Source organism: Arabidopsis thaliana, chromosome 2, assembly GCF_000001735.4.
Source record: "Arabidopsis thaliana chromosome 2, partial sequence".
NCBI lineage: Eukaryota > Viridiplantae > Streptophyta > Magnoliopsida > Brassicales > Brassicaceae > Arabidopsis > Arabidopsis thaliana.
The window spans coordinates 8,438,276-8,454,056 of record NC_003071.7 but is presented as its reverse complement, the minus strand read 5'-3'; the positions used below and the strand labels follow the sequence as shown (position 1 = coordinate 8,454,056).

At 32.8% G+C, this 15,781-nt stretch overlaps 4 protein-coding genes, 2 long non-coding RNA genes and 1 other non-coding gene across 11 annotated transcripts; 2 read left to right on the top strand and 5 right to left on the bottom strand.

The window, feature by feature from the left end:
• Positions 1-343: 343 nt before the first annotated feature.
• On the bottom strand, positions 344-857 carry LBD8 (LOB domain-containing protein 8). The gene is made up of 2 exons (NM_127509.5): positions 727-857; positions 344-642 (listed from the first exon to the last, which is right to left on the bottom strand). Exons 1-2 carry the CDS (start codon positions 825-827, stop codon positions 381-383), a joined length of 363 nt encoding a protein of 120 aa, NP_179541.1. The 5' UTR covers positions 828-857; the 3' UTR covers positions 344-380.
• A 3,725-nt stretch (positions 858-4,582) lies between these two features.
• AT2G00640 lies at positions 4,583-7,367 on the bottom strand. 3 transcript variants are annotated; one of them, NR_143658.1, is made up of 3 exons: positions 6,838-7,209; positions 5,977-6,272; positions 4,583-5,163 (listed from the first exon to the last, which is right to left on the bottom strand). It is a non-coding gene; the product is annotated as an uncharacterized misc_RNA (transcript). The 3 variants fall into 3 exon arrangements; NR_143656.1 differs by lacking the exon at positions 5,977-6,272 and having other exon boundaries at positions 6,838-7,367; NR_143657.1 differs by having other exon boundaries at positions 5,977-7,209.
• On the bottom strand, positions 5,774-6,004 carry AT2G07235. The gene has a single exon (NR_140199.1). It is a non-coding gene; the product is annotated as an other RNA (long non-coding RNA).
• On the top strand, positions 5,774-6,313 carry AT2G07225. The gene has a single exon (NR_140198.1). It is a non-coding gene; the product is annotated as an other RNA (long non-coding RNA).
• On the top strand, positions 6,702-9,853 carry CKX2 (cytokinin oxidase 2). The gene is made up of 5 exons (NM_127508.2): positions 6,702-7,314; positions 7,805-7,932; positions 8,697-8,954; positions 9,103-9,371; positions 9,455-9,853. The coding sequence occupies exons 1-5, from the start codon at positions 6,756-6,758 to the stop codon at positions 9,744-9,746; spliced, it is 1,506 nt and encodes a 501-aa protein (NP_565455.1). The 5' UTR covers positions 6,702-6,755; the 3' UTR covers positions 9,747-9,853.
• Positions 9,824-12,537, bottom strand: RECA2 (recA DNA recombination family protein). Its single transcript, NM_127507.3, has 8 exons — positions 12,269-12,537; positions 12,028-12,085; positions 11,620-11,837; positions 11,366-11,453; positions 11,110-11,282; positions 10,863-11,009; positions 10,639-10,773; positions 9,824-10,467 (listed from the first exon to the last, which is right to left on the bottom strand). The coding sequence occupies exons 1-8, from the start codon at positions 12,323-12,325 to the stop codon at positions 10,051-10,053; spliced, it is 1,293 nt and encodes a 430-aa protein (NP_179539.2). The 5' UTR covers positions 12,326-12,537; the 3' UTR covers positions 9,824-10,050.
• Positions 12,538-12,555: 18 nt separating this feature from the next.
• Positions 12,556-15,664, bottom strand: NAP1;2 (nucleosome assembly protein 1;2). Of its 3 annotated transcripts, NM_127506.5 has the most exons (12): positions 15,411-15,601; positions 15,263-15,306; positions 14,939-15,034; positions 14,717-14,809; positions 14,407-14,494; positions 14,241-14,302; positions 13,974-14,158; positions 13,713-13,890; positions 13,582-13,625; positions 13,282-13,498; positions 13,168-13,185; positions 12,556-13,085 (listed from the first exon to the last, which is right to left on the bottom strand). In NM_127506.5, exons 1-12 carry the CDS (start codon positions 15,454-15,456, stop codon positions 13,017-13,019), a joined length of 1,140 nt encoding a protein of 379 aa, NP_179538.1. In that variant the 5' UTR covers positions 15,457-15,601; the 3' UTR covers positions 12,556-13,016. The 3 variants fall into 3 exon arrangements, with proteins under 3 accessions (NP_179538.1, NP_001189553.1, NP_001077917.1); NM_001202624.1 differs by lacking the exon at positions 13,168-13,185 and having other exon boundaries at positions 12,673-13,082; positions 15,411-15,664; NM_001084448.2 differs by lacking the exon at positions 13,168-13,185 and having other exon boundaries at positions 12,673-13,085.
• Positions 15,665-15,781: the final 117 nt, after the last annotated feature.

The following is a 15,781-nucleotide window of genomic DNA, read 5'->3' as shown; positions in this document are numbered from 1 at the left end:
ATGTCAAATATCATGAGTCAAAGATATACTAAACGAAACATAATATCTAGCTTTTTACAAAGCAATTTTCCAAAGGCAACTAAACCCTAATTCTATATTGGAATGTTATTTTACTTAGAACAAGAAACGAGAAGTTCTCGTATTTTTAAAATTATCAATTTTTTATACTTTTACTTTATTATATGTACAATATGTTTCTCTAGATTTCAAAGTTTCATTTATGATCATCTAAATACACAAACAATTTAATCACAAGAAATATGAATAAGAAATATAAGGTATTAACTTGCTCGACGGTAATTTAATATTCATCTTAAATATGATTTTATATTAAATAATCATTATTTGATGCATAAATAATATATGCTACAATGTATCACTTAAAGATGAAGCTCGATTTTTTCCTTCTCTTCCTTAATCTTCTCCTCGAGTTCATGAAGGTAGGCTTTGTGTAACATAATCTTCCACATGATCTTTTGCACCATACCAAATCCACCACTTACAGGATCATTTGTCCAAGCATTACCTTCCATGATTATGGAAGTTGCAAGCATTTGTTTTTTTTCTTCAGGAGCATGCCTCATCATCTTAATGATCTTTGGTGTGCCAAACAATTCATTAGTACTTTCATAATGACTTCGCCTGAAAATTAAAATTAATTAATATCAAGTAAAATGTTTAGCAGAAGATAATAGTAAGGAAAAAAAGTTTTTAAAAAAAGTATACAACTCATATGGAAAGTATTCCGCATATTCGCAGAATCTAGGACAATTTCTATTTTTGGTGATACATACGCAGCAAGGACGACGATCTCCTAGTGGTTCCATAACAATAATTTGTTCTTTTAGAAATAAAAATTGATTGAGTAATTTAAGGATGAATAAAAATTACACTATCAAATAAGTATTTATAGATAATGTTTGCAGAATGCAGTCAAAGAAATTAATTAGAGATCCAAATATATGATGTGCATTAAAAATTCAACACATTAATTTATTTTGTTTTGTTTTGGAAGTAAATTGAGATTACATTTGACTTGAAAAAAACTAATATTATATTACCCTAAATTTTGGGAATATTGACTAGTTTACAACTTTTGAAAAGATTCTTTCCAAATCTACCACAATTGTATTGACCTTTCTAAAACTACCATATTTATGGTATTATAGTATTTTATTGACAATTTTGTCCCTTAAAAGTGTGAAAGTTTGTGTTAGAGAAAAATGGTAACTTGTGCCAGAAAAACAGCTTTATGGCGGAGAATAAGAACAAAATGTTGCATTAAATGTAGTTAACATTTACCGTAGACAATAATTATGAAATATAGTGAATGAAATCCCCGAAAAGTAAGTTAAGATTTCTAGCGGATAAACCCACCTCATATGACGAAGGACAATCATCAAAGCCAGTTGTCCCTAAATTTAACAGAGTGTTAATTTTAAAAAAGACTATAGAAAAAGTAATAGAACTTGTCCCGATCTAATTATATTACCCATCTTGCATGGCATGTCCAGATCTAATACCTTTATCGGGGACAAGTTCAAATCGAATGAGTAATATAATTATACCGGGGACAAGTTCATATTGAATGAGTAATAGAATTTGATCGGGAACAAATTACAATCGAATGAATAATAGTGGATCGAGAACAAGTTTAGATCGTCTATTTGACTTTTGAAAATTTATTATTGTGGTAAAATTCAAGGGAAGGGAAGAAAGAGAGGAATAATATATTTAGAGAGGAAAAAAAGAGAAGAAGAAAGAGAGAGAAAACAAAAAATAAAATAAAGAAATAATATCTTATATAATAAAGAAGAAACGTATCGTTTGAGAACTTTACACGGGAATAAAATTATTCAACTATAAACAATAAAAAGGGAAAAAATCCAAAAACAAACCTAAAATATTCTTTGTTTGGACGTTTAATACCTAATTGTTTTTGGTTGGAAGGTAAATACATGAAATAATAAAACTGTGCAATTTAATACCCAAGCAATTAAATGTCGTTATTTTCATACTCACGATCTCATAACAAAAATAAAATTTCAATTTTACCCTTATCATCTCAATTAACTATTAATTTTTAGATGTTATGATATTAATTTTATAATTTTGGATAAAAAATAATTTTATTAACATTTTAGTTATTGGTGTCTAAAAATTTAAAATTTCATTTTTATTATAAATATTTAATTTAAAAATTTAACATAAAAATTTAGAAAAAATCTAAATTTATAATGATTTATATTGGACCCATAACTTCTTTGACTATTTGTTTTCTACAATGACTTCACGTTACTAGAAATAATAGGAAATCCTACTAATTTTCCCTAAATTATAAATATCCACTAAAATAAAACAATTTAAGTTTTATAATCATGGATTTAAATCATAAAATTAGTCATGTAAAATAAATAAATAAAAACATGAAAACAAAAACAATAATTTCATCGGTTCAACATAAGCGGTAAAACAAACAGAGTCAGATGAAGTAAAATACGATTCTGATGTTTCTCAAAGATGAGTAAAAATGACAAATGAAATTGTAAAGATTGTATATGAAGACCCAATAGTGAAGGTCTAATCATAAAATCATTAAAAATATTATTTTTATAAACATATGATCGTAATTATAAAGAAAATAAAAAAAAAAAAAGAAAATTATAAAGGAAATCAATAACTAATCACAAAAAAAAATCGATAGCGACGTCGTTGACTACTCATTCATTTTAAAACCTATTATTAAATGCATAATTGCATATAACTACAATATATCCAAATTACCATAATTTTTTATTTATTCAATTACTAACGTTTTATTGAATGCATACCATCAAAAACAATGGGGAAAATGTGTTTTAACTTCTAAGTGAGTAAATTAAGAGTTTTTTTGGTGTCTAATGGCCATGCTTATTTTCTAGATATAAATTTAAACTCTCGGTATGATTTTCATTGGTTAAAAAGTTTATAATTTCAGATATATTATTTCTCATACTCAATTTCAAAATTTTTATCATTACACGATATTTTCCGCTAAAGACTAATTGTGTATAAAAACAGTAGTCGAACAGTTCATGTATCTATTAGCGACGTTATGTATTTCTCACACTCAATTTCAAGATTTTACTATTACACGGTGTTTTTTATCGCTAAAAACCAATTGTGTAAGAAAACAGTGGTTGAGTGGGTTCATGATTCCAATAGAAAATTTGACTTATTTTTGTAGCATGCGTCGTTGTTGTCTTCATTGTCACAAGCACACCACAATATATATTAATCTCGTGTATAGTTTTAGCTACATAACTATATTTAAGATTTTCATAAGTTTAAATTCTATATGGTCGTCTTTGTTTTTGGGTCATTAGGTTGTGGTCGATTATTAATATAATTTGATGCTAATATATTATTATTAAATGATAAAATATATTATAGAAATATTATTGGAAAATGGTTTTCTATTTATATAAATAATTAAATTCAATTTAAAATGATCATTGTATATTTTAGTTTTAATATTAAAATTTAATTATGGTGGTAAATTAGTTAACTTGATAAATGGTTTAGTTAATTTGGTTCTTTAATCCGTTTCACTTTACAAAATTTTTAAGTGTGTGTCTCTAGCATGCATCATTTTTTCTTTCCAATATTTGGTATCTAATCCGACTTTCACTAGAATTTTAGTGCAAGTTTTTATTGGTGCACTTGTCAATGTTTCCAAAATATCAAACTAAAGATATTTAGGATTTGTGACTATTCTTTTTTGTCTAATAGGATTCTGTGAATGGCCACCGTCGAGTAAAAGCCTATAAAAATCCTATATTTCAATAAAACAAGCTTCATGTAGTGTTGCCACATATGGTCTTCATTCACACGGTTAATAAAATGCACTTTAACCAAACGATATTTTGGATCTAATGTTTTTTCACTTAAGTAGACATGATGATCCTTCTTTATTTCTATTGCACATTAATCTAATTATTATTTTTTTATTTTCTAAACTAAATCATCATTTATTAGATGTTTGAATACAATTCAACCAATAATAAAATAATTTACATAGTATAAATAGTTAAAACCAATACTAAAAAGTTAATCAATTATTTATTGAAAGTTGAAAACATCATCTATTTAAAAACCAAATATTACAAATGTTTAGTTTTGTAGTGTACAAAAAGCTTCTACCACTAACAACAAATTAGTGCAATATAAAATATAAATATAATTATTATATTTTAAAAGTAACAAAAAATGTTTCAGTATATATTTAGTTACATTTTATTATACATTTAAGTATATTAATTACACCATGCAACGCGTTGGACTTTTGCTAGTAACAGTATAAACTAAAAAGATAGATTTGAGTGTAAATTAGTTTTTTGGTTTGGGAAATATGGTAGATTTAAAAAAAAAGGATGAAAGAAGTGGTAGAATGTGAAAATGTGGTATATATCATAGTTTTCATAGTATATGGACAGATGGACTAATCATCCAATCATTGAAATCAAACTATTTCTAATCAGATAAGTAATTAGACAAAAACAAATTGACAAAATCCATTCTTATTTAATAATAATAATAATATTTTAGTTACATCTAATTATCTAAAGATGGCAGACGGGCCTGCCCGCAACAATTGGCTGCCTTGGATCGTTTTTTTTTTCTGATCCAAAACGTATCACATATGGTTTTGCTATGATTCCAAATCAAAATCTAAACAAATTCTTGAAATCAGTTCTTAGTAGCTCAGTATTTGGTTTACATGACACATCCACTCCTCTTCGTCATTCTCTCATTCAGAAGCTTATCCATCATCTCAAACAGTAACCTAGTAGGAGTATTCTTCCAAATAAGTACCAAACCCATGTCCATTCATCTTTGTTGTCCTCCTCTTGAATCTGAGTGGTTCTCTGGCAAGTTCCATCTCCTCCTCGCAGCTAGTGAGTTCTTATCATAAATACTCTAATGAACATAACTAAAATAGCACAAAGGATTGTAACATAAGATTATGAGTGATTAAATCTATCACCCATGAATATACATTAAACACAACTGATCACAAGAACCAGAAACTAATTCGTTATCTTAAAGACGCATCCAGCTCCACCCGCTGCGATTAAGTCCTATACGGTTCTCTGAACACTCAGAGCATTCCTCAACCAATATCTGCAACAATGTCAGAAAGTGATTATTTTAACAGAAGTTATAGAACAGAAACTGCAAACAAATATGACAACAGTTCTGATATTCTTCAAATCTCTTCAATAGTTTAAGGTAGTTATACTAGTAAAGAACAAAGAAAAATTGCAATTATCTCTATGCAAACAAAGATCAAGTAATCAACTATAACTAAACAAAGACCATTTCGCCACCTGTCATGACTTTAGCGAAACATCATATCATTGTGATTATCGGTGCCATATCTACCAAGATATTCCCAACTTTGTTCCAGAATTAAAAGTTCTAGTGGTTATTTTTGGTGTCCATAAATAACTCGACTACTATAGTGTTCTACTATAATCACAATTTTGTAGATTTTTTTCTCGTTCTTCGTTTATCAAACTATAGTGTTCTACTATAATCAAAACAATTTTATTTATTTCTTGCTTGTTTTATCAATTGAGAGAGAGAGAAATCGTATAGATATAACTTGTCAGAGAAATGGTGGCATAGACTTTTAAAATATTTTATAAAAAACTAATCTTCACTTCACAGTACTTAGATACTCAAACTATGTCATATATATAGTTATGAAAAGATCAGTCGAGAGCATGACCGTGAAAGAGGAGAAACATAAGGTTAAAACTTAAAACGAATGAATTTTATCATTAAGCGGAAGGAATTTTCCAAATAATCCTCCTAAATTTCATATATAAACCTATTAGAGAGGCTACTCTAAAAAAAATTCACAATTTTCGAGAACGTAAAATTCATAACATAAAAGGGTTGTTTCCGTAAATCCTCGTTCTAAGTACTTACATGAGTCAGAACACGCCTACATCCATGTAAAACATTCCTTGTCTTACTACATCTCGATCATCTTATCTGTTATGATGTCTTTGAATCAAAATCCCAAAAGTTTTGGTTCCCGCAAAAATAAACCACGACCTACGTATATGATCTTTAGTCAAGTTGGCAAGAACGTAATGCATGCCTCTCCAATCGGCAGTTTACTTTCAACGGCATATTCACCGAATCATTTGCAACCAAATCAACTCCTTGAACTACCCGACTCTCCCCTCGACCCTCCCCTCTAGGCTTTTATGTTATGACATGCTGGTTCATGGAAATGCACATACATAAACATAAGTTTTTTTTAATTCAGTTTCACTCTTTAATATTTTTCTCAACAAACCTTAGTGAAAGCTTTACTCGATTTTATTCCAAGAAAATTAATGTAAATTTTTTTGTTGGTTAATACTAAATTCAAATTCTAAAAAGATATTTATGGATAGATATGGCTAACTATAGTCAACAAGATTTATTATATATCTAAATATGAGGATGTGCCTTGAAGTATTAATTCAACAAGTTGACAAAACAGTAAGATTTCCTTTTTTCATTTTTAGGAATTATTTGAGATTTCATTTTGACTTCAATATTTATTGTCTTTTTTTTTTTGGTAGGATTCCATATTTTATGTTATACATACATTCCTACGGTGTCTATATAAGTAACAAATTATAGCGATATCTAATTCTTTCGTTGTAATTCTCTTCTTCAAAAATCAAATCAGAGAGAGAGAGAAACATAAACAAATGGCTAATCTTCGTTTAATGATCACTTTAATCACGGTTTTAATGATCACCAAATCATCAAACGGTATTAAAATTGATTTACCTAAATCCCTTAACCTCACCCTCTCTACCGATCCTTCCATCATCTCCGCAGCCTCTCATGACTTCGGAAACATAACCACCGTGACCCCCGGCGGCGTAATCTGCCCCTCCTCCACCGCTGATATCTCTCGTCTCCTCCAATACGCCGCAAACGGAAAAAGTACATTCCAAGTAGCGGCTCGTGGCCAAGGCCACTCCTTAAACGGCCAAGCCTCGGTCTCCGGCGGAGTAATCGTCAACATGACGTGTATCACTGACGTGGTGGTTTCAAAAGACAAGAAGTACGCTGACGTGGCGGCCGGGACGTTATGGGTGGATGTGCTTAAGAAGACGGCGGAGAAAGGGGTGTCGCCGGTTTCTTGGACGGATTATTTGCATATAACCGTCGGAGGAACGTTGTCGAATGGTGGAATTGGTGGTCAAGTGTTTCGAAACGGTCCTCTTGTTAGTAACGTCCTTGAATTGGACGTTATTACTGGTACGCATCTTCTAAACTTTGATGTACATACAACAACAAAAACTGTTTTTGTTTTATAGTATTTTTCATTTTTTGTACCATAGGTTTTATGTTTTATAGTTGTGCTAAACTTCTTGCACCACACGTAAGTCTTCGAAACACAAAATGCGTAACGCATCTATATGTTTTTTGTACATATTGAATGTTGTTCATGAGAAATAAAGTAATTACATATACACACATTTATTGTCGTACATATATAAATAATTAAAGACAAATTTTCACAATTGGTAGCGTGTTAATTTGGGATTTTTGTAATGTACATGCATGACGCATGCATATGGAGCTTTTCGGTTTTCTTAGATTTGTGTAGTATTTCAAATATATCATTTATTTTCTTTCGAATAAAGAGGTGGTATATTTTTAAAATAGCAACATTTCAGAATTTTTCTTTGAATTTACACTTTTTAAATTGTTATTGTTAATATGGATTTTGAATAAATAATTTCAGGGAAAGGTGAAATGTTGACATGCTCGCGACAGCTAAACCCAGAATTGTTCTATGGAGTGTTAGGAGGTTTGGGTCAATTTGGAATTATAACGAGAGCCAGAATTGTTTTGGACCATGCACCTAAACGGGTACGTATCATCATATTTTACCATTTGTTTTAGTCAGCATTCATTTTTCATTAGTAATTCCGTTTCAATTTCTAAATTTTTTTAGTCAATAGAAAATGATTCTTATGTCAGAGCTTGATTATTTAGTGATTTTTATTGAGATAAAATAAAATATAACCTAACGGAAATAATTATTTTACTAATCGGATAATGTCTGATTAAAACATTTTATGATATTACACTAAGAGAGTTAGAGACGTATGGATCACAAAACATGAAGCTTTCTTAGATGGTATCCTAAAACTAAAGTTAGGTACAAGTTTGGAATTTAGGTCAAATGCTTAAGTTGCATTAATTTGAACAAAATCTATGCATTGAATAAAAAAAAGATATGGATTATTTTATAAAGTATAGTCCTTGTAATCCTAGGACTTGTTGTCTAATCTTGTCTTATGCGTGCAAATCTTTTTGATGTCAATATATAATCCTTGTTTATTAGAGTCAAGCTCTTTCATTAGTCAACTACTCAAATATACTCCAAAGTTTAGAATATAGTCTTCTGACTAATTAGAATCTTACAACCGATAAACGTTACAATTTGGTTATCATTTTAAAAAACAGATTTGGTCATAATATACGATGACGTTCTGTTTTAGTTTCATCTATTCACAAATTTTATATAATTATTTTCAAGAAAATATTGAAATACTATACTGTAATATGGTTTCTTTATATATGTGTGTATAAATTAAATGGGATTGTTTTCTCTAAATGAAATTGTGTAGGCCAAATGGTTTCGGATGCTCTACAGTGATTTCACAACTTTTACAAAGGACCAAGAACGTTTGATATCAATGGCAAACGATATTGGAGTCGACTATTTAGAAGGTCAAATATTTCTATCAAACGGTGTCGTTGACACCTCTTTTTTCCCACCTTCAGATCAATCTAAAGTCGCTGATCTAGTCAAGCAACACGGTATCATCTATGTTCTTGAAGTAGCCAAGTATTATGATGATCCCAATCTCCCCATCATCAGCAAGGTACTACACATTTACATTTTCATCATCGTTTTTATCATACCATAAGATATTTAAATGATTCATCATTGCACCACATTAAGATATTCATCATCATCATCGTTACATTTTTTTTTGCATCTTATGCTTCTCATAATCTACTATTGTGTAGGTTATTGACACATTAACGAAAACATTAAGTTACTTGCCCGGGTTCATATCAATGCACGACGTGGCCTACTTCGATTTCTTGAACCGTGTACATGTCGAAGAAAATAAACTCAGATCTTTGGGATTATGGGAACTTCCTCATCCTTGGCTTAACCTCTACGTTCCTAAATCTCGGATTCTCGATTTTCATAACGGTGTTGTCAAAGACATTCTTCTTAAGCAAAAATCAGCTTCGGGACTCGCTCTTCTCTATCCAACAAACCGGAATAAGTACATACTTCTCTTCATTCATATTTATCTTCAAGAACCAAAGTAAATAAATTTCTATGAACTGATTATGCTGTTATTGTTAGATGGGACAATCGTATGTCGGCGATGATACCAGAGATCGATGAAGATGTTATATATATTATCGGACTACTACAATCCGCTACCCCAAAGGATCTTCCAGAAGTGGAGAGCGTTAACGAGAAGATAATTAGGTTTTGCAAGGATTCAGGTATTAAGATTAAGCAATATCTAATGCATTATACTAGTAAAGAAGATTGGATTGAGCATTTTGGATCAAAATGGGATGATTTTTCGAAGAGGAAAGATCTATTTGATCCCAAGAAACTGTTATCTCCAGGGCAAGACATCTTTTGATTAACTTAATGTGATATGTCATTTGTGAGGTCTAATATCTAAAACTATAATATAGTTACTATATAATAATAGCATTTTGGTGGAAGTAAAATTGATCAATAACATTTAAATATTCTGCTTTTCGTTAACATTAAATTTCCCCATAAAAACTACAAAATTTTCTCACCCACAACAACGGTTATATGTAAATGTGATTTAACTAGCACATAAATTACATGAGGAGAAGGAAACCGAATCCAAACCGCGTTAAACCGGAAAACTCTAGGCCAAAGGAAGAATATTATACTAAACCGGAGGTCGCTAATCATGCTGCCTCAACAACCACTGCAGCAGCTCCAACAACAAGAGCTGGTGATTCATCATCTGTGTTGTCAGGTGAAACCACAACTCTCAGGGAATCTTCTTCCTCAGATTCAGATTCAGTTTCCTTATCTGCAGCTTCATCGGCGATGAGCTTGTCTTGGAGCTTCTTCATGAGCTCTTCTTGATCAGATTCGTTCTGTTTAAGGAATCTCTTTAAAGCCTCTTTTCCATGGTAGTTTTTACCGTTGAGATTGTAGAATGTTCCGTTTTTCGCGATGAACTTGTGCTTTATGCTCAGGTCGATTATCTCCGTGATCTTGCAGATTCCTTTGCCGAATTCAAGCTCAAACTGAGCAGTTCTAAACGGCGGAGCGAGTTTGTTCTTCACTATCTTCACGGAGACTTGACTTCCCGTTGTCTGCACAAGCATACAATCTCAGGTTTCAAACACAAGCATTTAATCATTCTGAAGAACTAAGGAGACAATAGAAAGGTTAAGTGATCAGTTAAACACACATCACGAACATAAGACAGGTCGTAGGATAAGACCTTCGAACCCAAAATGTGTAAGCGGGTTTCGGAAGTTTACCTCTTCGCCTTTCTTGATAAGTCCAATTCGCTTGATATTCAAACGCATAGAAGCATAAAACTTCAAAGCATTTCCACCACAAGTAACTTCTGTTGGACCTCCAAATCCTCCAAACGTAGATAGTTTTGATCTCACCTGAATATGAAACATGGGGAAGTAAAGATACATTTGCATAAGAGACTTTACATTTCGAATACAAATCTCAGCTAGTAACGTTCTCTTACCTGATTTATAAAGATCAGAAGTGTTTGCGATAACGATAAAGAATGGCTCAATTTACGCAAAGCTTGGCTCATCAATCTGGCTTGCATAGCCATATGTGCATCACCCATCTCGCCCTCAAGTTCTCCTTTAGGTACAAGAGCAGCCACCTGTAAAACAAAATCACATGAAAACATGAGAGAGCGAAATATAGATCCAATAGCAAAAGCATCAACCCATTATCCATCCCATATAAATCACCTTACTTACACTGTCAACTACAATAACATCAACTGAACCACTTCGGATTAAAGTATCCACAAGACTAAGGGCCTGTTCGCCACAATCAGGCTGTGATAGAAGCAGATTTTCTGTATTTACACCGATTGCCTTAGCAAGTGACGAATCAAGAGCATGCTCAGCATCTACAAAGACACAGGTTCCTGTATGCAAAAAACTTCTTTAGGATACGACGTATGGCTCTGTAAAGAACATAGCCGAGGAGTTAAAAGAAACAAGGAATAACCTCCTTGTTTTTGTGCTTCTGCAATAACATGAAGAGCAAGTGTTGTCTTTCCCGATGCTTCAGGACCATATATCTCCACAACACGCCCCTATGGAATTCACAATGGGGAGACCAATATTATTAGATTCTTCAAAGAGAATACAGACTTATACATAAACCTCAATTAACTTAGCTAATAGAACCAACCTATAAAAACTCTAAAACACACATATTGGGGAAAGAATAATATCACCAAAAGAGATAAGTATATATACCTTAGGAAGGCCACCAACTCCCAAAGCTACATCAAGGGCAAAAGATCCGGTAGAGAAAACCGGGACATTTCTAGGAGAAACAGCACGACCGAGATACATTATGGACCCTTTGCCAAATGAACTGGTAATCTGATCAAGTGCTTGCTGAAGAGCAATCTCCTTTTTCGACATACCTTCTTCAGATGATCCATTTCCATCTGACTTGGATTTCTTTTTAGCTTCAAAACAAAAACAATTGCAGAGTTAATGGCAAAAACCTCAACTTTAACAACCACAGTGAGCTAAGCAATCAGAAACGCAAACGGATTTAGCTCTAGTAATCTGTGGAAATACATATATTCATCAAAATCAAAAACCAATTTGAGTAAAATCGATTCATAGAAACAAAAGGTAAAAGCTTAAGACAACCTTTGGCAGCAAAGCCTCGGAGCTGAAACGATGTTCCAACCACACTTCTTCTAAGTAACTGCAAAACCCCATGAAACCCTTGTCAATAAACATTACCCAGAAAAAAAGAATGAATTCAAATTAAGAGACAACATTTCGGATTCTTTCTCATGAATGAATACCCAAATAAGCAATGAAAACGACAGTAACAGAGTTTTTTTAATTTCTCGTAATACCCAAATGAGAAACACGATAAACATACCTCTGACGAAAACAGAGAGCTTCTCAGTGAATAAACGTTTCGGAGAATCCTCGCCATAGAAAAGCACTAAAAAGCTTCTTCTCCACTTTTTTAAACCACAGATACAGAAACAAACCAAAAACTGGAAAATTCCAACTACCCAGAAGTCAGACTTGTATGAAAACGGAGAAGAAGAGAAATTTCACTGGAAAAAAAAAAGGAAGAGTTTTTTAGGGTTTTAGGTTTTCGTTTCCCTCCGTTTCAACTATTTTTTTTGGGTTTCTGTTGATCGGTCTTTTACAAGTCGGCAGAGATGTTTTTGACTTTTGTCTTTCCCAGAGAAACTCAAACCGATGTCTAAACCGGCTCATTGATGGGTTATGCAAACCGATAAATAAGATTGATTGGTTTTAATTATTTGACGGTTTGGTAATGTTGGTTTATAAAATTCGATCAATCTTAAGTAAACTAGATTGTCTCACAAATTCTCTCATTAACGAGGGAGGATAAATAGAATTGAATTCGAAATCTGACCAGAGAACGACATTAACTCGAAACAAATTCATAAGATCATTACAAAAGGAAAAATCAAGAGACACAAACCAAACCAAAGAACCCATTTTTTTTTTTTAAATAGCAAACCAATCACCCAAAACTGATATATAATAAACCGGACCATGACTCTGCAAATTAAAGAAACACAACCTCGGCTCAAAGACACTCTTCACTCTTCTTCTTCATCATAACTAAGCCAAGATTCTTCACTTCTTCACTGCTGCTTACATTCCGGTGGCCTCTCACCTGCTTGACCTTCCGCAAGTTGACTTCTTCCAGCCTTCTGTTCATTAAAAAAGGATACCTCAGGTTAGCCATTGCATTATCAACAAAAAAAAAAGATCGAGATTGATTGATTGTTAAACCTTGTGCCCAGCTGATGACTGCAACAAAACAAAAGATAAACCACCAAATCAGTTTCAGAGGTTTTAGTTTCCTATGTAGGAAGGTTTTAAGTAGAACAAAACCACATAATTTACCTTCTTTTTGCTCTTCTTTCCTTGATCTGCTTCTTCCTCCTCGTCATCATCCTCATCATCCTCCTCCTCGTCATCCTCATCATCTTCCTCGTCCTCTTCATCATCATCTTCATCAATCTCATCATCGTCGTCCTCAATATCAAGGTCATCTGCCTCAACAGCTTCACCAGTGAACCATGACACAGCATGCGAGATGATTTTCTCTTTGATTGTTGAACTACAGGATAAACAGTGGACAGACTCAGATCCTAGAACTGAACTAAGTGAAGAGAACTGAATATGAAATAGAAAGGTACACACCCGATATCATAATCATGCTCCATTTGTCCTTGGAGTTCATCAGCCTGTGAATATTAGATGATCAGATTAAAATCCAACACAATCTTAATTACTGACTCTAAAAACTAAACTGCTTATGGAGATGGAAATACCATGTCATCATCAAGATCCTCATCATCGTCAGGAACTTGAGGTGGACTGAAAAAGTTGAAGAAACTCTCACAGTCCTCAGTCTTAGTGATCGGCTTTGTGTTTTTGGATCCTTTCTTTGGCTTCTTTTTTAGAATCTTCTGTGTCAAACACTTTCCAGGATACCACTCAATCTCCGTCCTGAACAGCAGTAAACGACAGTCAATAAAGACTTATTGTCTTCAGAACATAAACAGTAAATACTTGATAGAGCAAAACATTACCCGAGGGCCTTCTCAAGGATAGGCTCATCTTCATCAATCATGTGATATGTCTTGGTCAAGACAGTGTTCTTGAAGTAAGGATTCTGATCAAAGAAAAACTCAAGCTTGAACCCTTTTGGTTCTTCAACCCTACTCCACTTGATATCTTTGAGATACTTGAGAGCCCCTTCATCTCGCTCAGTTATCTAAAACCGTGGAAAAAACCACATAATGATAAAGAGAATCGCCATTTTATAAACCAAAAAGAAGAATATTCTAATAACGAACCTCTTCCGCAGTAATTTCATTGTTCTTCAATGCAATAAGCCAGAAATCTGGTACTCCTTTCTCTGCAGAAAGACAGTTTCATATCATATAAAAATCATGAGTTCACCATCATCATCATAAGATACTAAAAATAAACATGTTTCAGTAAAAGAATCGATAAACACACCTTCAGCTGATTTATCTTCTCCTTGTTCGGATTTTACTTCTTCAGCTGCACCTTCAACTTCGACCACACCATTCACAATCTCATATCGCTGTGATGCAGAAGGCAGAAGACCATCAATATCAGTTACAATCACGAATGATGCAGAAAGAAGTGAAAACCATGAAGCACTAATCATTCACGTAAGTAGCAACAGAGAGAAGTCTTATTAAACCTTTATCAATTGAGGTGTCATCATGTGTTTCAAAGATATTCTAATAATAGGAAACTAAAGACCATAAGAATCTCGCAGAATCAAAGACCGTATTCAAACCTTGGTATATAAAGGCTGATATAACTTTTGATACTTAGCTTCAAGAGCTGCTCTCTCCTCAAAGAATTTTGCTTCCATCTCATCATATTGGTTCTGCAAAGGTTAAAATACAAAAGGAATCAGATAAATTTGCTCCACCAAAAACTCATTAGACCTGAACAGCCAGCTAATTCAAAACCAATACAAAATCCAAGATCATCTAAAAGCTGAAAATTTACTCACCTGAATCTCTCTTAGAAACTCGACACGCTTCCTGACTGGTGGAGTCAAGTTTTCAAGGACATCAGAGTGTTGTCCAGCCAAATTCTGCAACTTGTTCTGCAGCAAACACGTAAATCAAATCAGGAAAAGTCACAAACTTTCAAACAACCAAATTAAGATGCATAGACAATCCTCAAAACCAAAGTCAAATTCTCTAAGCCATAAGAATCAAATCAATTTCTCAAAACTAGTCAGGAAGAGAAAACAATCCCTAAAAGTTACAAAGATGAATAGCCCAATCTCCAGATAGTCATACGCAAATCATATCGTGAAGAAAAAACTCACCTTAAGAGCATTAACAAGCCCGGCACGATCCTCCTCGTTAAGAGCTATAAGCAAAACACAAAACAAGAGAAGCTTTTTTCAATAAATCAAGAGAACAAAAGAGAATCCAGGCCTCATTCTATAGGACAATAAGATTATAATATCTTACCGGTGGAGAGATCGGACATGTTCATGCTGTCCTTGTCGTTGCTCATCTTCGCAAGAAAAGAATCTGGCGGAGGAAGAGGAAGGATAAGAAACCTTAAAACCCTAGATTTTTGGGGACAAATACGAGACAGAGAATATATATATAAATAACTAAAAGGGCTTTGAGAAAATGACCAGACCGAAATAAGACACAACTAAAGCGAAAATAACAAATTTTTACATCAAAATTTGGCATGAATATTTGTTTTTAACATTTAAGAGCATTTCTGTTGATTTTTTTTAAAAAAAGGCTTTTAAGAGCATTTCTATTGGTTAGAAGAAATCTAGGTTGCATGGAAACTCGCCCCGAGGTCTATTTCCCATTTCCGAAAC